Raw genomic sequence first — 24,455 nt, 5'->3', positions numbered from 1 at the left:
AGATGACAACACACTTTTCAATTTCCTTATCAATTTAATTAAAGTTCATTATGTTGTTGGCTTTTTTGTTTCCTTGGTCCTCCAGTATGTCATCAAGTTCCAGTCAGACGTCTCAAACAAGGATCCCCTCTGCTGGCCAGCTGGTGGTACTGTCTGCCCTCTTGGGTAGCCAGTACCCAAGTACCCAGTATCCCTCATACCGACCAGAACCTGAGCAAAGCAGCACTATTTCAAACCATCATGGAAATAACTGACAAATACATATTTACAGTAACATATAACATTGTCTCTTCCTGGAGAGTGCCAGTGCTAAGTGATTCTCAGCACCAGCCTTTTATAGACTGCTTGCCACTGCAGTCCCTCACAGTCAGGTAGCTTAATATTGACCCCACAAATTAGGCCCACAAAATAAAATAGTAAATGTTCCAAAAACCTATCAGTTAATCATTACAGTTAAATAAACCAATCAACCAGTGGATTATAATTCAACCAGCATTTGGAAACTGCTCCCACATGTCAGTGACCTAGAAATGCATTTGGAGGAAGACAATATATGAAAATAAGACAAGACCAGAAAATAGTGAGGTTAATCAGAGGCCCATACTGCCAGACAGTAGATATCTGGGCTGTAGAAGTCACTGTATTCCACCCTGGTAACCGTTCCTTATCAAAACATCTCCCCACTAAAACCGTATCCTTTATGAGGCACAGTCCACTGACCCCAGCCCTGTACAGTGGCTGGGACAGACCGAAGGAGGGGGAACTGTTGAAGTTGTCAAAGCTCATCCTCCATCTGCTGAAACGCTTCTAAGTCCTCTCGCCAATCAGCCATCATGGCTTCCACTGATTTTCTGCTAGAGTCCATGTCAACCTCAGGCTCCTCCTCTGGCTCAGGGTTCCTCTTAATGGCAGGTCCCACATCATCCTCAGGAGTCACTTCCTCATTGTGGGGAGCTGATTCGTCCTGCTTCACAGTCCTCACGTGTGACTGGTCGAGAGTTGCGGCAGGGACAGGTGAAGTTTGGTCTGTTGAACAGTCTTCCTCCTCCTCCTGAACATCCCTCCCTGAGGAAGGACAGAGAGGTGAGCTCAGTCCATTTTCAGACCACTTTCCACCACAATATATGAGCTGTGTCCTGCACAGTCATCCATATAGTTTCCTAGTATCCTACAATACATACACAGCCATACACCGTTTCCTACTCACCATGTATGTACATCTAACACAAGCACCTATCAGTCATTCCCAGACAGAAACAAGGTAGTGTTGCGGTTTACAAGAGGCAGCGAACAACAAATAGAATGGTACTGACGAGTCATGTGCAGAACAGACCAACAGTAATATTCTCCTGAGGGGTTCTGACATGGCCAGCTATATACACAAGACTAACCTGCACTGAGCTGCTCTACCACACACAGAATAATGGACGAGAGGTGAAAGAGAGATGAGGGCGATACTTACTGCTTTCCAGCAGGATGCCAGGGAGAGGTTTACCTTTGAATATAGAGGCTGCTAAACCAAAGGGTGAAGGGAAAAGAAAGAGAGAAGAGGAAAGTTACACTGTTACAGTCCACCACAGGGAAGGAGAGGAGGAAGGAAAATGGAAAGAAGGGAGCTGTTTCCTGTATCACACATCAAACTGGGTGCTTACCATCCCCTACCTCCACTAAGGCTAGTACTGTAGTGGCCACAGGCCCACTATTTTGGTTCACCACTGAACCCTGAAATACTGGCCATTTTGATATCTTTACAGAATCAAGTATAGTCCCTAAAATCGGCTGAAATCCCACAAAACTACCCATATGCTGGAAAGATACTGTCCTGTCTTTGTCTAGTCACTAATGTCCAACTGCCCTCTCCAGTGGATCTAACCTCGGTCTCTGGCCTTGTCGCTCAGCAGCACCTCCACCTCTCTGTACTCCTTGAGAGCCTCCAACAGGATGTTGCCTTCCTTGTAGAAGAGGAAGAGGAGGGGCAAAGTGACGTCATCTGTGTTGCGGCCGTCGCCGGCCATCTGGAAGAGGGGAGCAGTGTCACTGCTGCTACCCTCGTTGTCATCTGTGGAGGAGGGGGGTAATTAGCAAGGTTAAAAAGGATACTATAATTAAGCAATGAGGCAACTTGGAGGTTTGTGGTATATGGCCAATATACCACGGCTAAGGGCTGTTCTTAGGCACGCTCTTAGCCATGGTATATTGGCCATATACCACAAACCTCCCATGGTGCCTTATTGCTATTATAAACTGGTTACCAGTGTAATTAGAGCTGTAAAAATAAATGTTTTGTCATTCCCGTGGTATAAGGTCTGATATACCACGGCTGCCAGTCAATCAGCATTCAGGGCTCGAACCACCCAGTTTATAAATAGTAATGCATCAGTTTATTAAAGGTTATATAAAACATTATGAAAGTGTTATGAACATTTATAAAGGTTAGAAGTATGATTATAGTTAGTGCAGGCTTCTTGAAGTAGATTCATTCAAATTGAGATCTTGTGTCAGTTAGTCCTCCTCACCGATGACGATGCCTCCGATGGCCCCAGCCTTCATGATGTGTCTGGCCTTCTCAGCGAACATACACTGGCCCCGCTGCAGCAGAGCAATGCGGCCCTGTACAAAGGCAGCGTTGCTCAGTTCCGCACAGCCACTGTAGGGTTCAGCCACTGTCACAAACCCACGAACCTACAGACAGACGGAGAGAAGGGGGGGGGGGCATGTTCAAACATCACTCAGAACGCCGAAAATAGAGAACGTCTGGCACCTAGGGACAAGACAGGAAAAACCAACAAGCAAAGGTGTCCATGCATTGGAAATTGGCACACTGAAGAAACACTCACCCCCGTGATGCTCTTGGAAAGGTCCGTGCCAAACTGAGCTGGGCCAGAGGTCAGCACCACTCTACCGAAGAAGGGGTGGGAGACGATCTGCACAGCGCGCGGAGGGAGCTGCTCCTTCTGCTGCTGGCTTGACAGCTCCATCATCTCCTGCATGAAGCGCATGCCGTCCTCTGCTGCCACAGCACTGACCGCCTAGAGAGAGATCGAGGGAAGGGGAGAGAGAGGAAAGGAGATGGAGAAAGAGAAGAGAGGGCAGTAGATAGAGTAGGGGAAGAGACAGTAACTCATATGGAGGGTTGGCAGTGGTCTTATGATATCATTCAAACTCTCCCGGCTTGTACTGTGAATTAATCATTTACCTGTGTAGCGTGTTGGACCAGCTGCACTCTGCCGTCTTTAAGGTGTATAAGGCTGACTCCCATCCTCCTCAGCAGCTCCAGGTGATCGGGGTTGTTGGCCATGAAGTCCTGAGCCCTCAGAGGGGGACGACCCATCCCCGGCTCACTGGATGAGAGGGTGGAGGGCATCAAAGTTCACATTCAGTATGTTTGTGACAGGAACAATATTCTGTTTAACATGATTCCTCACATTAGACACATACTCCCCTATGTATATATTTGGACAGTGAAGCTAAAACGTAATTTGGCTCTATACTCCAGCATTTATTCTAAGAATAGAATATGTTTCTGAACACTTCTACATTCATGTGGGTAGTACCATGATTACGGATAATCATGAATGAATCGTGAATAATGATAAGTGAGAAAGTTAGAGGCATAAATATCAAATCCCCCAAAAATGCTAGTGACTCCAAAATGAAAACACAGCAAATGCATCCAACAAGTTTGTAGAGTCACACGCTTGATATAGTCACTGCATGCTAAGAATATGGGACCAAATACTACACTTTTGACTAAATGTAATACACTATAAGTGAATTTGTCCAAATTCTTATGACACCTTCAAAATGGGGAGACTAGATTCACTACATGACCAAAGGTATTTGGACACCTGCTCGTCAAACATCTCATTCCAAAATCATGTGCATTAATATGGAGTTGGTCCCCCATTTGCTGCTATAACAGCCTCCACTCTTCTGGGAAGGCTTTCCACTAGATGTTGGAACATTGCTGCAAGGACTTGCTTTCATTCAGCCACAAGAGCAATAGTGAGGTTGGGCACTGATGTTGGGCGATTAGGCCTGGCTCGCAGTCGGTGTTCCAATTCAGCCCAAAGGTGTTCGATGGGGTTGAGGTCAGGGCTCTGTGCAGCCAGTTCTTCCACACCGATTTCTGTATGGACCTTGCTTTGTGCACAAGGGCATTGTCATGCTGAAACAGCAAAGGGCCTTCCCCAAACTGTTGCCACAAAGTTGGAAGCACAGAATCGTCTAGAATGTCATTGTATGCTATAGCGTAGGGCTGGGCGATATATCGATATAAAAAATATATCAATATATTTTAAATGTGATATGAAATTAGACCATTTCGCATATATCGATATAGTTCAATTTTGCGCTTTGATCCTTGTTTATGTTTAGATGTTATTGTTATTTGAACAGCTGAGCATTTAATCTGAACCAGGTGAAGAGCCCTGTTTATTATTTATTCATTTGATTTTTCAACTGTTCACTGAAATAGCCGGTTTCAATAAAACTACTTGAGACATGTCATATCTGGCTTTGACTTTGAACATTTGCTCTCACTTTGCGGAAAAAATATCGGGATATATATCTTATATCGATATTCAGCCTAAATATATCGGGATATGACTTTTGGTCCATATCGCCCAGCCCTACTATAGCGTTAAGATTTCCCTTCACTGGAACTAAGGGGCCAAGCCCAAAGAGAACATGTTTCCACTGCTCCAGAGTCCAATGACGGCAAGATTCACACCACTCCAGCTTGGCATTGTGCATGGTGATTTTAGGCTTGTGTGCGGCTGCTCGGCCATGGAATCCCATTTCATGAAGCTCCCGATGAACCGTTCTTGTGCTGACGTTGCTTCCAGAGGCTACGCGCTTCAGCACTCGGCGCTCCCCGTTCTGTGAGCTTGTGCGGCCGAGCCGTTGTTGCTCCTAGACCTTTCCACTTCATAATAACAGCACTTACAGTTGACCGGGGCAGCTCTAGCAGAGCAGACATTTGACAAACTGACTTGTTGGAAAGGTGGCATCCTATGACAGTTGAAAGTCACTGAGCTCTTCAGTAAGGTCATTCTACTGCCAATGTTTGTCTATGGAAATTGCATGGCTATGTGATCAATTTTATACACGTCAACAACGGGTGTAGTTGAAATAGCCGAATCCACTAAGTTGAAAGGGGTTTCTACATACTTTTGTATATATAGTGTACATAATGTGCATTAATTTCTAAACGGTAAAACATATGTAAGAAGAAAAAAATGGAATAAAACATTACATTCAGTACTGCCGCCTCATAAAACATTTGATCTCAAATCCAAAATGCTGAAGTATAGAGCTTAATTGTAGTTTTAGCTTCACTGTCCAAATAAATACATAGGGGGGTGTATGTGTAAATGTCCCTTACCGGTGAATGGCAGGACGGGGACAACTCTTGTCCACAGCACTCCTGATTGGATCTCGGAGGTTCCGTGGGAAGGCGGGGTCGGGGAAAAGGAGGCGTGTGTTGGGGCAGGTCCAATCAAAGTTAGAGTCATCCAACTCCTCCTCTGACTAAGACAGAGGGGGAGAGAACAAACATGACTAACTATATCATCTGAATATTATTAGACGTACTATCATTAGAATTCTAGCTGATCACAGCAGGTGATCTTACTACACCCACCCAAAGAGATTTGACATAGGCGGAGAGATGAGGCAGAGATGGAGCCTGTACCGTGGTGTTGGCGGGAGGAGAGGGGGCGTGAGGGGCAGTGGACAAGGACAGGGGCAGAAGGTGTGCCTCGGTGGTGAAGATATAGTCCTCAACATTGAACGTCAGATCTTCCTCTTCTGCAAACAGCAGGAACAGGTACTTGAACATCTCTGCCAAGAAGAAGGAGTCCATTCTGAGAGGGGAGGAGAGAGGATGAGAGGATGAGTGATATTTGGGGCAGCAGGCCAACAGAGCAGACACCACATAAACTATTTTGATTGAACTACATGGCTGGCACACTGTTCCTCAGCCACTAAAACCATCCACCTCTTAACCGCCCATCATTAAATCCCTCCCCGTCCCCGGTGTATTCCCCTGGGTCTGGGCTCTCACCGGTCCTCGTGGCTCCCGGTGCGAACGTCCTTCATGGCAGCAAACCCACAGGGGACCCGGGCAAATCGGTTCAGGTTGTCCAGCACCGTGCGGCCTACCTCCAAGTAGTAGGGGTCTTTGGTAGCCTAGAGGGGGACCAGGGTTAGACACTACTAATGAATTAGGCAATAAGGAAGCCCACTAAGATCAAATGTACAGTGCATTCGGAAAGTATTCAGACCCCTCAACTTTTTCCACATTTTGTTAGGTTACAGCCTTATTCTAAAATGGATTAAATTGTTTCTCCCCCCTCAGTCTACACACAATACCCTATGTTGACAAAGTAAAAAAACAGTTTTCTAAAAACTGGAAATACCACATTTACATAAGTATTCAGACCCTTTACTCAGTAGTTTGTTGAAGCACCTTTGGCAGCGAATATAGCCTCGAGTCTTGGGTATTTAAAAAAAAAAGTTGTATTTATTTAACTAGGCAAGTCAGTAAAGAACAAATTCTTATTTACAATGACGGCCTACGGCTGGGCCAATTGTGCACCTCCCTATGGGACTCCCAATCACGGCTGGTTGTGATACAGCCTGGATTTGAACCAGGGTGTCTGTAGTGACGCCTCAAGCACTGAGATGCAGTGCCTTTGACCACTGCGCCACTCGGGAGCCCCGGGTATGACACTACAAGCTTGGCACAACTGTATTTGGGGAGTTTCTCCCATTCTTCTCTGCAGATTCTCTCAAGCTCTGTTAGATCGGATGGGGAGCGTCACTACACAGCCATTTTCAGGTCTCTCCAGAGATGCTCGATCGGGTTCAAGGCCACTCAAGGACATTCAGAGACTTGTCCCGAAGCCACTCCTGTGTTGTCTTGGCTGTGTGCTTAGGGTCGTTGTCCTGTTGGAAGGTATACCTTCACCCCAGTCTGATGTTCTGAGTGCTCTGGAACAGGTATCCAACATGGTCCTCTCTGTACTTTGATCCGTTCATCTTTCCCTCGATCCTGACTAGTCTCCAGGTCCCTGAAAAACATCCCCACAGCATGATACAGCTACCATGCTTCACCGTAGGGATGGTGCCAGGTTTCCTCCAGACGTGACGCTTGGCATTCAGGCCAATGATTTCAAGTTTGGTTTCATCAGACCAGAAAATCTTCTTTCTCATTGTCTGAGAGTCTTTATGTGCCTTTTACTGAGGAGTGGTTTCCATCTGGCCACGCTACCATAAAGGCCTGATTGGTGGAGTGATGCAGAGTTGGTTGTCCTTCTGGAAGGTTCCATCTCCACAGAGTAACTCTGGAGCTCTTTCAGAGTGACCATCGGGTTCTTGGGCACCTCCTTGACCAAGACCTTTCTCCCCCGATTGCTCAGTTTGGGCGGGCAGCCAGCTCTAGGAAGAGTCTTGGTGGTTCCAAAACTTCTTCCATTTAAGAATGGTGGAGGCCACTGTGTTGTTGGGAACCTTCAATGCTGCAGACATTTTTGGTACCCTTCCCCAGATCTGCCTCGACACATTCCTGTCTCAGAGCTCTACGGCCAATTCCATCGACCTCATGGCTTGGTTTTTGATCTGAAATGTACTGCCAACTGTGGGACCTTATATAGACATGCGTGTGCCTTTCCAAATCACATCCAATCAATTGAATTTACCACAGGTGGACTCCAATCAAGTTGTAGAAACATCTCAAGGATGATCAATGGAAACAGGATAATTTCCAGTCTCATAGCAAATAGTAAATAAGGTATCTGTTTTTTTATAAATTATCAACAATTTCAAACAACCTGTTTTCGCATTGTCATTATGGGGTATTGTGTGTAAATTGATGAAGAAAACATTTAATTTAATCATTTTTAGAATAAGGTTGTAACGTACCAAAATGTGGAAAAAGTGAAGTATGTATCGTTAAGTCAACTTCTAGACTGCATGTCTCCACAGTCCTTACCTTGTACAGGAAATAGGTGCTCTCTGCAAACTCAGGTCTTAGTGGATGCTGAGCCCAATGTACCCTGAAATCAGTGGTGAATGCCTGAGGAAAACAGAGGGGTGTTAAAGGTTACAGCCTGAGTGAGAACACAGAAAGAGGTGGAGAGGGAGCATAAAAAAGAGAGCTTACCTCTGGGAGGAAGTTGTGTTTCTTGGTGACTTGATACAGCATCTCATGGGTCTCAATGGCCGGCCGGATATCTCCCTTCAACACCTGGGGGATTCATTAACAATGTTAGGAGAGTAAAAGTCTTCATTTGTCTCCCTAATCTCAGCACCAGGTCTATGTACTAAAACCCCTGATTAGGCAGCTGGTCTGTTAGTGACGCCAGTCACCTGCAGCCCAGGGAAGAAGGCCAGGAGGGAGTCCATCCAGGTGCGAGCAGGCAGCAGAGGCTTGTGGATGTGAACGTCCAGCAGGAGAGGAGGCTGGCTGATGTACTTCATTATAGACGCATAGTGCTGGAAACACAAATAATGAGAACATTTGACAAGTTAAGGATGAGAATCTTTAACAGCACACTTTGTGTGGATTGAACAATAAGGGCATAAAAGCATTCCATTATCCAAGCCAGAGTAAGGTTACAGTGTTTGAGGTCACTCACAATGTTGAAGCGCTGCAGAAACAGGTCATCTCCCAGCAGAATATAGGCCTTCAGCAGGTACTCATAATACGAGTCAATCCCTGCTCCCACTCCGCTGTCTGGAACAATACAACAGTGTACCGTTTCATACCGCAGAAACACACTCATGTCTTATTTCTACAAGTACAGAACATCAGTGCCGCCTTGCCCGTTAACTTCTACCACACCCAATACATTGTCCGTCTCTGGATAAATCGAAGGAAATCCTCCTTTATAATACAGTAGATACCAGTTATGGCCTGGGACTGGTTCCCTCTCTCACCCCTGCGGACCCACTCTCCTGAGTGGATGTTGATGGTTGTTCCCACCAGGTTGCTATTCCTCTGCCTCTTCTCCCACAGGAAGTCGAGGGCTCTCCGCGCATGGACCTGTGTAGAATACAATGAATCAATATTATTCAGACACACTGCCATCTATGATAATCAACAATGAAGGTCTAGTAGTGCCATCTACTAGTATTAGTCCTGATCTGAACAAGGTTTAAAGAAAGAGAGATGATTGTCTATTTTTACCTCAAACACAGGGTCCCCAGTGAAGCGACTCAAGGCAGCGAACTCCAGGATAATTGTACCAGCACAAGCTGTGCAGGTGTCCGTCTCTGTGCCCGTCCGACTCTCAGGACCCCTGATGCCATGCTTCAAGTTTACCTGTTGAGTGGAATAAAAAGGCTCAATATATTGGTCATAGACTCAACTCCACGGGCTGTGTCCGAAGACATTGTTCAGGTGAACTATACAGCCATAGAAAACCAGGCTGTGGAAAACTGTAGCAGCTGTATGCAGAGCACTGAAGCAGATAATACAATTATACAGTCATAAATCGGATAGGGGTGTGTGTGTGTGTGTACACATACGTGTGTATGGTTAGGACATATCCCAACAGCCGTGGCCTTATGTATAGTTTGATGGCTCACCCTGGGGTAAGGCAGGCCACTGCTGGTGTTGAAGGCAGGCAGGAGTCTGAGACCCACGTCTTTGGCCATGTGGAGCAGCTCATCCTGGTACCACTGCATGTGATGCCCTGCATCCTTCAGCATCACCGCCATGGAGTGGCCCCCTAGCAGCCCTCTGGAAACATGAGGAAAGTCACAACGGTCACACAATAGTATGTGGACAACCCTTCAAATTAGTGGATTCGGCTATTTCAACCACACCCGTTGCTGACAAGTGTATAAAAGAGCACACAGCCATGCAATTTCCAGTGACAAACATTGGCAGTAGAATGTCCTTACTGAAGAGCTCACTGACTTTCAATGTGGCACTGTCATAGGATGTCACCTTTCCAACAAATTTCTGCCCTGCTAGAGCTGCCCTAGTCAACTGTAAGTGCTGCTATTCTGAAGTGGAAATGTCTAGGAGCAACAACGGCCCAGCTGCGAAATCGCCTGTCCTCGGTTGCAACACTCATTACCGAGTTCCAAACTGCCTCTGGAAGCAACTTCAGCACAAGAACTGTTCATCAGGAGCTTCATGAAATGGGCTTCCATGGCCGAGCAGCCACACACAGGGCTAAGATCACCATGTGCAATGCCAAGAGTCGGCTGGAGTAGTGTAAAGCTTGCAGTCATTGGACTCTGGAGCAGTGGAAACGCGTTCTCTGGAGTGATGAATCAACCTTTATCATCTGACAGTCTGACGGACGAATCTGGTTTTGGCGGATGCCAGGAGCACGCTACCTGCCCGATTGCATAGTGCCAACTGTAAAGTTTGGTGGAGGAGGAATAATGGTCTGGGGCTGTTTTTCATGGTTCGGTCTAGGCCCCTTAGTTCAAGTGAAGTTAAGATTTAACGCTACAGCATACAATTACATTGTAGATAATTCTGTGCTTCCAACTTTAGTGGCAACAGTTTGGGGAAGGCCCCTTCCTGTTTCAGCATGACATTACCCCTGTGCACAAAGCGAGGTCCATACAGAAATGGTTTGACGAGATCGGTGTGGAAGAACTTGACTGGCCTGCACAGAGCCCTGACCGCAACCCCATTGAACACCTTTGGGGTGAATTGGAACGCCGACTGCGAGCCAGGCCTAATCGCCCAACATCAGTGCCCGTTCTCACGAATGCTCGTGGCTGAATGAAAGCAAGTACCTGCAACAATGTTCCATCACACATACAGTTTGTTTGCTGTTATATTTGTGCTGTAGCCAGTGTCTTCTGTCTGTGAGATCTGTTTTGTCTTATATCGTTTAATTTTTTTATCCCAGTCCCCATCCCCACAGGGATGGGGTGATGTGTTGGTGATGTGGACACCAAGGATCTTGAACCTCTCAACCTGCTCCACTACAGCCGTTGATGAGAATGGGGGCGTGCTCGGTCCCCTTTTTCCTGTCGTCCACAATCTCCTTTGTCTTGATCACGTTGAGGGAGAGGTTGCTGTCCTGGCACCACACGGCCAGGTGTCTGACCTCCTCCCTATAGGCTGTCTCGTCGGTGATCAGCCCTACCACTGTTGTGTCATGAAAACATTCTTGGCAAATGCTTTCGCTTTCGTCCGTCTTGCGCCGGTCCAAGAATTTCACCTCTAGCGGCACAATACGAATGTTCTTCTCCATTGACTTACCTGGTTAAATAAAAAATGTAAACATTACCATCCCCTCAATAACTGGCTTTATGGTTTTTCTTACCCCAGCACACGGATGTTGGTCTCAAAGACAGACACCACAATGTCATTGTCCAGTCGCACATCTGTCAACACTCTCCTCACTGCTTCTTCAAACTCTGTCGTCTTGTTTAAGAGCTGTACGTAAATACAGAATTATAGATATGAAAATCATTGTCTACCCAGAGGTTCAACAAATCCAACTAAGGAGGTTGGTAAAACAAACTAAAGATGAAACCTACCACTAGAGTGTCCAAGGTGTCGATGAGGGTGAGAGAGAACCTTAAAACACACAAAGACAACTCAATCAGTATCAGTTATAGTCCCTTATGGCTAGAAGATATCAACAGAGAGTTAGAGTATTCAAATGACAGCAGGACTGTGTCTCCTGTTCCCACATGCGACTCAGGCCTGCAGGCAGACAAGCACTCACTTCCCCAGTGCGTCGTCCACGTCTCCCCGACTGGGCTCCAGCCCACGCACCCTCCCCCGACACGTCAGAGGCATCAGCTCATCTGCTGGGTACGCATGGTCCTGGAGAACACAACCAATAATATATACATTTTTAAATATTTAACTAGGCAAGTCAGTTAAGAACAATTTCTTATTTTACTGCCTACTTTTTACTGCCTGTGTTTTTTTGTTGTTGATAGTTGAACCTTATTTAGACCTACTGTAAGTCAATAAGATGTGAAATTCTATATGACATGTTTACACACTACTAGAGGTCGACCGATTAATCGGCATGGCCGATTTAATTAGGGTAGATTTCAAGTTTTCATAACAACCGGTAATCTGCATTTTTGGACGCTGATTACATTGCACTCCACGAGGAGAATGCGTGGCAGGCTGACCACATGTTACGCGAGTATAGCAAGGAACCAAGTTAAGTTGCTAGCTAGCATTAAACTTATAAAAAAACAATCAATCTTAACATAAATCACTAGTTAACTACACATGGTTGATGATATTACTAGTTTAACAACTTGTCCTGCATTGCAAATAATCAATGCGGTGCCTGTTAATTTATCATCGAATCACAGCCTACTTCGCCAAAACAGGTGATTTAACAAGCGCATTAGCAAAAAAAAGCACTGTCGTTGCACCAATGTACCTAACCATAAACATCAATGCCTTTAAAATCAATACACAAGTATATCTTTTTTTAAACCTGCATATTTAGTTAAAATAAATTTATGTTAGCGGGCAATATTAACTAGGGAAATTGTGTCACTTCTCATGCTTTCTATGCAAGCAGAGTTGCGAACTGTGTGAAGACCCTTTCTTCCTAATAAAGACCGTAATTAATTGGCCTGAATTTTACATAATTATGACATAACATTGAAGGTTGTGCAATGTAACAGCAATATTTAGACTTAGGGATGCTACCCGTTAGATAAAACACATAACGGTTCCGTATTTCACTGAAAGAATAAACGTTTTGTTTTCGAAATGATAGTTTCTGGATTTGACCATATTAATGATCTAAGGCTCGTATTTCTGTGTGTTTATTATATTATAATTAAGTCTATGATTTGATAGAGCAGTCTGAGCAGTGGTAGGCAGCAGCACGCTCGTAAGCATTCATTCAAACCACACTTTCCTCCGTTTGCCAACAGCTTTTCGCAATGCTTGATGCACAGCGCTGTTTATGACTTCAAGTCTATCAACTCCCGAGATTAGGCTGGCAATACTATAGTGCCTATAAGAACATCCATAGTCAAAGGTATATGAAATACAAATGGTATAAAGAGAAATAGTCCTATAATAACTACAACCTAAAACTTCTTAACTGGGAATATTGAAGAGTAATGTTTAAAGGAACCACCAGCTTTCATATGTTCTCAAGTTCTGAGCAAGGAATTTAAACTTTAGCTTTTTTACATGGCACATATTGGACTTTTACTTTATTCTCCAACACTGTGTTTTTGCATTATTTAAACCAAATTGAACATGTTTCATTATTTATTTGAGACTACATTGATTTTATTTATGTATAATATTAAGTTAAAATAAGTGTTCATTGTTCATTCAGTATCGTTGTAATTGTCCTTTAATATAAATAAATAAATGTAAAATAAATAAAATAAAAATATTTAAAAAAAAAATCGGTATTGGCTTTTTTTGGTCCTCCAATAAATCGGTATCGGCGTTGAAAAATCACAATCGGTCGACCTCTAGTCAGGATGCTCTTGATGGTGCAGCTGTAGAACCTTTTGAGGATCTGAGGACCTATGACACATTTTTTCAGTCTCCTGAGGGGGAATAGGCGTTGTCGTGCCCTCTTCACGACTGTCTTGGTGTGCTTGGACCATGTTAGTTTGTTGGTGATGTGGACGCCAAGGATCTTGAACCTCTCAACCTGCTCCACTACAGCCCCGTCGATGAGAATGTGGGCGTGCTCGGTCCTCTTTTTCCTGTCGTCCACAATCTCCTTTGTCTTGATCACGTTGAGGGAGAAGTTGCTGTCCTGGCACCACACGGCCAGGTGTCTGACCTCCTCCCTATAGGCTGTCTCGTCGGTGATCAGCCCTACCACGGTTGTGTCATCTGCAAACTTAATGATGGTGTTGGAGTCTCGCCTGGCCGTGCAGTCCCGAGTGAGCAGGGAGTACAGGAGGGGGCTGAGCACGCACCCCTGAGGGGCCCCCGTGTTGAGGATCAGCGTGGCGAATGTGTTGTTACCTACCCTTACCACCTGGGGGCAGCCCGTCAGGAAGTCCAGGATCCAGTTGCAGAGGGAGGTGTTAGCTCAGTGATGAGCTTTGAGGGCACTATGGTGTTGAACACTGAGCTGTAGTCAATGAACAGCATTCTCACATAGGTGTTCCTTTTGTCCAGGTGGGAAAGGACAGTGTGGAGTGCAATAGAGACTGCATCATATGTGGATCTGTTGGGGCAGTATGCAAACGGAGTGAGTCTAGGGTTTCTGGGATAATAGTGTTGATGTGAGCCATGACCAGCCTTTCAAAGCACTTCATGGCTACAGACGTGAGTGCTACGGGTCAGTATTCATTGAGGCAGGTTACCTTAGTGGTCTTGGGCACAGGCACTATGGTGGTCTGCTTAAAACATGTTGGTATTACAGACTCGGACAGGGAGAAGTTGAAAACGTCAGTGAAGACACTTGCCAGTTGGTCAGCACATGCTCGGAGTACAAGTCTTGGTCATCTGTCTGGCCCTGCGCCCTTGTGAATGTTGACCTGTTTAAAGGTCTTACTCACATCGGCTGCGGAGACCGTGATCACACAGTCTTCCGGAACAGTTGGTGCTCTCATGATAGTTCTGTGTTATTTGCCTCGAAGCGAGCATAGAAGATGTTTAGCTTGTCTGGTAGGCTCGTGTCACTGGACAGCTCTCGGCTGTGCTTCCCTTTGTAATCTGTAATGGTTTGAAAGCCCTGCCACATCCGACGAGCTTCAAAGCCGGTGTAGTATGATTCGATCTTAGTCCTGTATTGATGCTTTGCCTGTTTGATGGTTCGTCAGAGGGCATAGCGGGATTTCTTATAAGCTTCCGGGTTTGAGTCCCGCTCCTTGAAAGTGGCAGCTCTAGACTTTAGCTCAGAGCGGATGTTGCCTGTAATCCATTGCTTCTAGTTGGGGTATGTACTTACAGTCACTGTGGGGAGGACGTCATCAATGCAGTTATAGATGAAGCCAATGACTGATCTGGTGTACTCCTCAATGCCATCGGAGGAATCCCGGAACATATTCCAGTCTGTGCTAGCAAAACAGTCCTGTAGCTTAGCATTGGCTTCATCTGACCACTTCTTTATTGACAGAGTCACTGGTGCTTCCTGCTTTTTGTTGCTTGTAAGCAGGAATCAGGATAGAATTATGGTCAGATTTGCCAAATGGTGGGCGAGGGAGAGCTTTGTATGCGTCTCTGTGTGTGGAGTAAAGGTGCTCCATAGGTTTTTTCCCCCTCTGGTTTCACATTTAACATGCTGATAGAAATTTGGTAAAACGGATTTAAGTTTCCCTGCATTAAATTCCCCGGCTACTAGGAGCGCTGCCTCTGGGTGAGCGTTTTCTTGTTTGCTTATGGCGGAATACAGCTCATTCAATGTTGTCTTAGTGCCAGCCTCTGACTGTGGTGGTATGTAAACAGCCACGAAAAAACAGAAACTCTCTAGGTAGATAAAGTATCTTATGATAAGCTGTAGACCACACTACCTCAGGCGAGCAATAGCTCAAGACTTCCTTAGATATCGTGCACCAGCTGTTATTTACAAAAATACATTGTCCGCCGCCCCCATTATGGATTGATTGTTTTGATTGCTGTTGTAAACTAAAGATGTTGACACTATTCTCAGCATGCCCTGGTGAATGGAGAGGGTGAACTCTGCTCCTAATCCTTTTGATCTATAGGCATTGCCTTATAAATAGTGGAAACATGATGCTTGTCTTGGGTCATGTTCATTATCCCCAGATTTTAAGGTGGTAGTAGGTGACAGTAGTTGCAACAAAAGACTCTGTTAAGTATCATGGATGTGTGCTAGATAACCATCTGACAGGGGCATGGCATGGCACAAAATGTTATCGCCAAAGTGAACCATAAAATTAGGTTCCTGGCTAGAACCTCCAAATATCTGGATAAGAATGCAATGGGGACATTGGCAGGGGCTCTGGTTCAGTGCCAATTTGACTGTGCATGCTCTTCCTGGTACAATAGTGTCCCCAAGATATAAAAAAATAATAATAATGTAGACATCTCAGAACAAATTAGTCAGGATTATTCTTAAACTTCCAGCACTTAGGCATGGTGCTTTGCTGCAGGAAGGACTGGTGCACTTCACAAAATAGATGGCATCATGAGGCAGGAAAATTATGTGGATATATTGAAGCAACATCTCAAGACATCAGTCAGGAAGTTAATGCTTCGTCGCAAATGGGTCTTCAAATGGACAATGACCCCCAAGCATACTTCCAAGGTTGTGGCAAAATGGCTTAAGGACAGCAAAGTCAAGGTTGCTCTGTTACAGTCAACTATGATATAGGCCCTCATGTGAACCATTTTAACTTTGAGCCTGTTTCTTATACTGAGGTTTATAAAGCACTAAAGGCAACAGACAAAAAGTCTGTAGGTCCAGACAACCTGGACCCCTACCTCTTAAAGATAGCAGCTGGTATTATTACTGAACCTGTGGCTCACATGTTTTACTTGAGTCTCTTGACCAATTCCATACCCAACATTTGGAAATCAGCTTATGTCCTCTCACTGCTAAATGGCGGAGATCCCTCAGATGCTAATAACTATCGTCCTCTCTCTAAACTCCCTATCCTGACCAAAGTCTATGAATCCCTAGTGAACTCTTAAAAAAAACTTAATTGAACAGAACATACTGAGTGGGGTTCAGTCTGGCTTTAGATCGAGGCACAGCACCACAACTGCAGCTATGGCAGTGGCAAATGACATCAATAATGCACTTGACAAAAAGCAACATTTGTTGTGGATTTATCAAAGGCCTTTGATTCAGTTGACCATGAATAGTTGATGGCTAGACTCAGAAACATTGGTCTCAGTGAAGGGGCAGTAAATTGGTTTAGGAACCATCTTTGACAGAACACAATGTGTATATACACTGACAATCACAAGTCTAGCTTTCCTGAGATTAATAGAGGTGTGCCCCACGGTTCCATTTTAGCTCCTGTGTTGTTCTCAATTTTTATTAATGATTTGGGAAATGGGATGCAACCAGCAAAGTTACATCTATATGCAGATGATACAGTCATATATTCATGTGCTCCTTCTCTGGTACAGGCTGTTGAAGAGCTCCAGACTGCTTTTCAGTCTCTGCAGGCCTCCCTTTATGGTCTCAAACTGGTCTTGAATGTACAAAAAACTAAATTCATGACCTTTACCAGAGCTAGAACTCTGCCAGAGAAGGTTAGCATTGTCACATCTGGTGGCTTATCCATTGAAAAAAGTACCTAGGTATTTGATTGGATGACAAGTTGTCCTTTAAAGTTCATGTGGATAATCTTGTGACAAAGCTTCAATTGAAATTGGGTTTTAATTTTCGTAGTAAGGCTTGCTTCCTGCTTATGGCTAGAAAGAAGCTTTTCTCTCAGTAATTGATTATGGTGACTTGTTGTTTATGCATGCAACCTTCATGTTACAGAGACTGGATTCTGTTAATAATGCGCTTTATTACAAATGCCAAGTCACTCACCCACCATTGCACCTTGTACCAAATGGTGGGTTGGACCTCACAAATGCATCTTTCTGTGCATTTAAAGTATGTGTTCATGTACAAAACCCTTTTGGGTAAACTCCCTCTTTATCTCTGTAGTCTTGTCTCCTTCACCACCAGCAGTTACTATACTCAGTCTGCTAGGTGGTTGCTACTTAAAGTCCCCAGGACATTCACAGTATTAGGCAAGACTGCCTTTTCTTGTGCACCAGAGGCATGGAATAGTCTATAATCCATGCTTCATCTAAATATGTTAGTGCCACTGAAGGAATTTAAAATATTGATGGGAGACTCTGTTACGGAGGAGTGTAAATGTTCTTTTTTTAGGCTGGATCCTGTTGTATTGTTGTATGTTTTAATACTGTAATATATTGATTGTTGCTGCCTTCTTGGTCATGTCTCCCTTGAAAAAGACACTGGGTCTCAATGGGTTTTTCCTGGTTAAATGAAACACATTTTTGACTATCTTTGCTATAAAAAGGCCATGGTATCTGTTGTCGTTGGGCTCTCAACAAATCACCGGAGGGGGGGGTTCGTTGACAAGCTCCATTACTGCATTAATTAATAATGTGCAATTGTTTTTGAATAAATCTAAAAGTCTCTCTCCTTTTGATTACAATAATCCCACAACAGCAACCTGAACAGAAGCTACAGCGTTAGTCATCCTGGGGCCTGTGACAGCACTTGACCCTGTACAAAACAGTCCAACCAGAAGGCAAATGAGGACATTTATGATATGAGGACATGAACCTTGGGTCTGTGTGCTTGTTTGACTAATGGCTGAGGTAAAAAAATACTTCTAGGCCAGGCCTAATCATTTGATTTAGGAACAAAAAAGCACTAGGCCAAGTGTCAGTGTTTTGATGAACAGCTAGTGTCAATATATCAGTAACCCAGCTCAAAGCCACATAAGTCCACGGTAACAGGAAAACAGAGAGGGGAAAGAAGCAAACAGGCAATAGTCTAGCTACCAAACTAGACCCACTGTCCTCAAATTAGGCCTAAAGAGACCTAGATGTTTATTGTATCTGAAGCGAATAAAAATAGTGGGAGCAGAGCAGTGCATTTAGCCTATTACAACAAACCCAGCTGTGCCCTGGAGACCATATGAAAACCGATTGCCCCCCATCTATCTTCAGAGCTCGTGCTGCTAGGTGACCTAAACTGGGACATGCTTAACACCCCGGCCATCCTACAATCTAAGTTTAATGCCCTCAATCTCAGAAATTATCAATGAACCTACCAGGTACAACCCCAAATCTATAAACACGGGCACCCTCATAGAAATCATCCTAACCAACTTGCCCTCCAAATACACCTCTGCTGTTTTCAACTAAGATCTCAGCGTTCACTGCCTCATTGCCTGCATCCGTAATGGTTCCGCGGTCAAACGACCACCCCTCATCACTGTGAAACGCTCCCTAAAACATCAGCGAGCAGGCCTTTCTAATCGACCTGGCATCCTGGAAGGATATTGACCTCATCCCGTCAGTAGAGGATGCCTGGTCATTCTTTAAAAGTGCCTTCCTCACCATCTTAAATAAGTATGCCCCTTTCAAAAACTGTAGAACCAGGAACAGATATAGCCCTTGGTTCTCTCCAGACCTGACTGCCCTTGACAAGCACAAAAACATCCTGTGGCGTTCTGCATTAGCATCGAATAGCCCCCGTGATATGCAACTTTTCAGGGAAGTTAGGAACCAATATACACAGGCAGTTAGGAAAGCTAATGCTAGCTTTTTCAAGCAGAAATTTGCATCCTGTAGCACAAACTCAAAAAAGTTCTGGGTCACTGTAAAGTCCATGGAGAATAAGAGCACCTCCTCCCAGCTGCCCACTGCACTGAGGCTAGGAAACACTCACCACCGATAAAGCCACTATAATTGACAATTTCAATAAGCATTTTTCTACGGCTGGCCATGCTTTCCACCTGGCTACCCCTACCACGATCAACAGCCCTGCACTCCCCACAGCAACTCGCCCAAGCCTCCCCGATTTCTCCTTCACCCAAATCCAGATAGCTGATGTTCTGAAAGAGCTGCAAAATCTGGACCCCTACAAATAAGCCGGGCTAGACAATACCCTCTCTTTCTAAAATGATCTGCCGAAATTGTTGCAACCCCTATTACAGCCTGTTCAACCTCTCTTTCTTATCGTCTGTGATTCCCAAAGATTGGAAAGCTGCCGCGATCGTCCCCCTCTTCAAAGGGGAGACACTCTAGACCCAAACTGCTACAGACCTATATCTATCCTACCCTGCCTTTCTAAGGTCTTCGAAAGCCAAGTTAACAAACAGATTACCGACCATTTCGAATCCCACCGTACCTTCTCCGCTACGCAATCTGGTTTCAAAGCTGGTCATGGGTGCACCACAGCCACGCTCAAGGTCCTAAATGATATCATAACCACCATCGATAAGAGACATTACTGTGCAGCCGTATTCATAGACCTGGCCAAAGCTTTCGACTCTGTCAATCACCACATTCTTATTGGCAGACTCAACAGCCTTGGTTTCTCAAATGATTGCCTCACCTGGTTTACCAACTACTTCTCTGATAGATTTCAGTGTGTCCGGACCTCTGGCAGTCTCTATGGGGGTGCCACAGGGTTCAATTCTCGGGCCGACTCTCTTCTCTGTACACATCAATGATGTCGCTCTTGCTGCTGGTGATTCTCTTGATCCACCTCTACGCAGACGACACCATTCTGTATACTTCTGGCCCTTCGTTGGACACTTAACTAAACTCCAGACGAGCTTCAATGCCATACAACTCTCCTTCGTGGCCTCCAACTGCTCTTAAATGCAAGCAAAACTAAATGCATGCTCTTCAACCGATCACTGCCCGCACCTGTCCGCCCATCCGGCATCACGCCTCTGGACAGCTCTGACTTAGAATATGTGGACAACTACAAATGCCTAGGTGTCTGGTTAGACTAAACTCTCCTTCCAGAGTCACATTAAGCATCTCCAATCCAAAATTAAATCTAGAATCGGCTTCCTATTTCGCAACAAAGCATCCTTCACTCATGCTGCCAAACATACCCTCGTAAAACTGACCATCCTACCGATCCTCGACGTAATTTACAAAATAACCTCCAACACTCTACTCAACAAATTGGATGCAGTCTATCACAGTGCCATCCGTTTTGTCACCAAAGCCCCATATACTACCCACCACTGCGACCTGTACGCTCTCGTTGGCTGGCCCTCGCTTCACTCTCGTCGCCAAACCCACTGGCTCCAGCTCATCTACAAGTCTCTGCTAGGTAAAGCCCCGCCTTACCTCAGCTCACTGGTCACCATACACCCACTCGTAGCACGTGCTCCAGCAGGTATATCTCACTGGTCACCCCCAAAGCCAATTCATCCTTTGTCTGACTTTCCTGCCAGTTCTCTGCTGCTAATGACTGGAACGAACTGCAAAAATCTCTGAAGCTGGAGACTCATATCTCCCTCACTAGCTTTAAGCACCAGCTGTCAGAGCAGCTCACAGATCACTGCACCTGTACATAGTCAATCTGTAAATAGCCCATCCAATCTACCTCATCCCCATACTGGATTTATTTATTTATTTATCTTGCTCCTTTGCACCCCAGTATCTCTACTTGCACATTCATCTTCTGCACATCTACCATTCCAGTGTTTAATTGCTATATTGTAATTACTTCGCCACCATGGCCTATTTATTGCCTTAACTCCCTTATCTTACCTCATTTACACTCACTGTATATAGACTTTTTTTCCTGTATGTTTGTTTATTCCATGTGTAACTCTGTGTTGTTCTATATGTCGAACTGCTATGCTTTATCTTGGCCAGATCGCAGTTGCAAATGAGAACTTGTTCTCAACTAGCCTACCTGGTTAAATAAAGGTGAAATAAAATTTAAAAAATTAGTACCAGTACATCTCAACAGAACATCTAAAATGTTTTGCATTATTAGATTGCTGCTAAACCACTCTCTCAGTTATGTGAAGGGGGCAGGTGGTGACGAGACTTACCATATAATTGGAATAAGCATGGTCAAACATCTCGACCACTTGGTTCCTTGAGGGGAAACAAAGAAAGAACAAGTCAGTTTAGCTCAATCTATTTTATCAGCCTGAACTTGCCACACATCTAGCCCAGGACCAGACATCTTTCTCACTCACCTCAGCTTGAGCTTCTCCTCTCGTGACATAGACTGTCCCAGCCTGCATAAATTGCTCAGCAATAGCAGCAACAATAGGGTTGACATTGTTGCAGGGCGAAACCACAGCACCGTCCACATTGCTACAATCTAGCTCTCTCAGTCAAGTACAACTGTAACCTATCATCACACGAATATAGGCCTAGACACCAACAGTCTCTGATAAACACAAACACACTCAGATCTCATGTGCACATATTCAGAACCAGGGGACACTTGAGGCCCAGTTACTGTCTGGTCCAATGGTTAATGAATGCATCCCAATACCACATTGAGGCAGTGCTGTTTATAAGGCCTACAATACTGTTACTAATCAGCTTGTTGATGCCAATTTAGACACCATCTATGACTCACTCGTCCTCTCCAAAGTCATACAGTACAAATCCAGGTTATGGTAGATGTCTGACAAGGGGTTGGACAAACAACTGTATCTAAAATCCAAAGTCAGGCTAACATATCAAGCAATCTATATATTTGACCGTTTGCAGGAATGCTGTAGCTATTATGTAAACTGATAGTGATCTGTCATAGGATACGTCTCATAATCGAAGACAATGTTCCAGTGGTGTAAAGTACTTAAGTCTTTTTTGGGGGTATCTGTACTTTACTATTAATACTTTTTACAAATTTTACTTCACTACATTCCTAAAGACAATAATGTACCTTTTACTCCATAGATTTTCACTGACACACAAAAGGACAGGAAAATTGTCCAATTCACACACTTATCAAGAGAACATCCCTGGCCATCCCTACTGCCTCTGATCTGGCAGACTCACTAAACACAAATTCTGTTTGTAAATTATGTCGTAGTGTTTTAGTGTGCCCCTGGCTATCCGTAAATTAAAACTATAAAATCGTGCTGTCTGGTTTGTTTATTATAAGGAATGTGAAATGATTTATATTTTAACTTTTGACTCTTAAGTATATTTAAAACCAAAGAGAGACTTTTACTCAAGTAGTATTTTGCTGGGTGACTAACTTTTACTGTGTCATTTTCTATGAAGGTATCCTTACTTTACTCAAGTATGACAATTGGGTACTTTTTCCACGACAGCAAAGTTCTGCCAAGCCGTTAACACATGTGCCTTCCTTGACTGAGTGTCCAGTTCCTTAGAACCATGTTCACCTGCTGGTCACACCCTCTGACACACACGGCACCGGGACCTACAGCAGCGTGTAACACGTTGGCAAAGCTTCAGTCAACACAAAACATCATTCACATACTGCTAATCCCCGCTGTCTAACGTTTCCTAACTAACGGGCAATCACATTACTCAATACTGACAGAATAACGTTATTCCTCAAGCCAATCAAAACAAACGATCCTTCCTTATTAACGTTTGACACCCGTGACTTTTTGAGTAAGCAGACACCATAAAAGCCTACTGCCAGGAAAGGTGAAATAGGTAAATTATCTCGCTTTCTGATTAGACTAACAAATACTTAGCTAAATCATTATATATATTTAGTTAATTGCTATATATTATCACAACAGTAACGTTAACTGGCTATAACCTTTAACGTTACCGTTGCTATCGACAAACAATAGCCCCGCAGAGAAGAGCTAGCTAGCTAATGGCGCTAGCTATCGGTCTTTTCCTGGAACAATTAGGATTATATCCATGAAGCAATATAGACTGTTGTTAAATCCCCCTCCCTTGACAGCTCTCTTCGTTCGTTAGCCAGTTGTTGGGGCGCATAGCCAGCTACAGTAGCTAGCTAGCCAGCTTGGTCGGTAAACGACAGTCCAAAAACAAGCGAAGTAGGAAAGGCGCCGGGTCGCTTTCGGACGTTGAGTTAGTGTATTTTGTTCTTCTTGTTATGCAGGAAAATATTTTGAGTTTTATGTTGCTTTAATGATGGACCTTTAGCCGCCAGCTGGCCGTCAAAGAAAAGCGAGTAGTGCTGTTTAGAAGATAAATGTCAACATCCGCATCCGGTTAGGTTTTGGTATCCACCCCTCTGCCCCGCCCAACACCTAAATGTAGTTTTGTTATGCAGTATTATTGTATCTACACTACTTCAGTCGTTATACATTTGGGGAGAATATGATTTATAAAATTAGATGGCAATATACATAACGGTTGACATTTGTTAGTTCCTTGAATATTTGGCAGACATCCGAGTGAATCTTCCACCATTTTTGATATTCACTAAATATCCCATCTAGCCTAGCGAACCAGACTGGTCTCATAGACTAGACGTAACATAGTAAACGTGAGTCCGAGAAATACAATTCGTATAATATGTTACGTTTGGTAGAGAAGAAAAAATTACACCAGCCAAACCCAGACGATGCTGCCGCCCTACCAGACTCCCAATCACGGCCAGTTGTGATACAGGCTGGATTCGAACCAGGGTGTCTGTAGTGACGCCACAAGCACTGAGATGCAGTGCCTTAGACCGCTGCGCCACTTGGGAACTGTCAAAGCTGTACAAAAAAGTATCCATACAAGCACACACTGGACCACGAACGATGTGTTTATAATAGCGCGTTGGTGAAAATATACCAAATTATTAGGGTGAGGCACATGGGCTACTAACAGCTTACTACACAACATACACTAAGTATTATTTTATTGGCTACAGTATACATTTCTCCCTTGCATATTAACGTAAACTCACTCAGTTTTGTACGGAATGGGGTGAGTTTACGTTACATCATTTATGCAGCAGCATACAATACATTTTTGGACCCACCTTGTGAAGGTGGCGCAGTGGTCCTTTGCTAGCAAATTGTGTCATCAAAGTCTTGCATTCTCTGTATTTATGGTGGGAACTCTGAAA

The 24,455-nt window shown here is 44.4% G+C and overlaps 1 protein-coding gene across 4 annotated transcripts; it reads right to left on the bottom strand.

Annotated features, from left to right (window-relative positions):
- Positions 1–14: 14 nt before the first annotated feature.
- Positions 15–24,454, bottom strand: LOC106584382 (ER degradation-enhancing alpha-mannosidase-like protein 3). Of its 4 annotated transcripts, none has more exons than XM_045705968.2 (21): positions 24,369–24,454; positions 21,478–21,523; positions 11,712–11,812; positions 11,521–11,560; positions 11,304–11,416; positions 9,595–9,748; positions 9,194–9,328; positions 8,944–9,049; positions 8,643–8,740; positions 8,374–8,499; positions 8,168–8,251; positions 7,997–8,080; positions 6,068–6,192; positions 5,645–5,867; positions 5,387–5,532; positions 3,197–3,341; positions 2,838–3,029; positions 2,517–2,682; positions 1,874–2,059; positions 1,463–1,510; positions 15–1,065 (listed from the first exon to the last, which is right to left on the bottom strand). In XM_045705968.2, exons 2-21 carry the CDS (start codon positions 21,505–21,507, stop codon positions 776–778), a joined length of 2,592 nt encoding a protein of 863 aa, XP_045561924.1. In that variant the 5' UTR covers positions 21,508–21,523; positions 24,369–24,454; the 3' UTR covers positions 15–775. The 4 variants fall into 4 exon arrangements, with proteins under 4 accessions (XP_045561924.1, XP_014025102.1, XP_045561923.1 ...); XM_014169627.3 differs by lacking the exon at positions 24,369–24,454 and adding an exon at positions 21,628–23,603; XM_045705967.2 differs by lacking the exon at positions 24,369–24,454 and adding an exon at positions 21,628–23,603 and having other exon boundaries at positions 5,696–5,867.
- Position 24,455: the final 1 nt, after the last annotated feature.

Source organism: Salmo salar, chromosome 23 (assembly GCF_965601325.2).
Source record: "Salmo salar chromosome 23, fSalSal1, whole genome shotgun sequence".
NCBI classification, from domain to species: domain Eukaryota; kingdom Metazoa; phylum Chordata; class Actinopteri; order Salmoniformes; family Salmonidae; genus Salmo; species Salmo salar.
The sequence above is the reverse complement of the archived record's forward strand: the minus strand, read 5'-3'. Positions and strand labels throughout refer to the sequence as shown.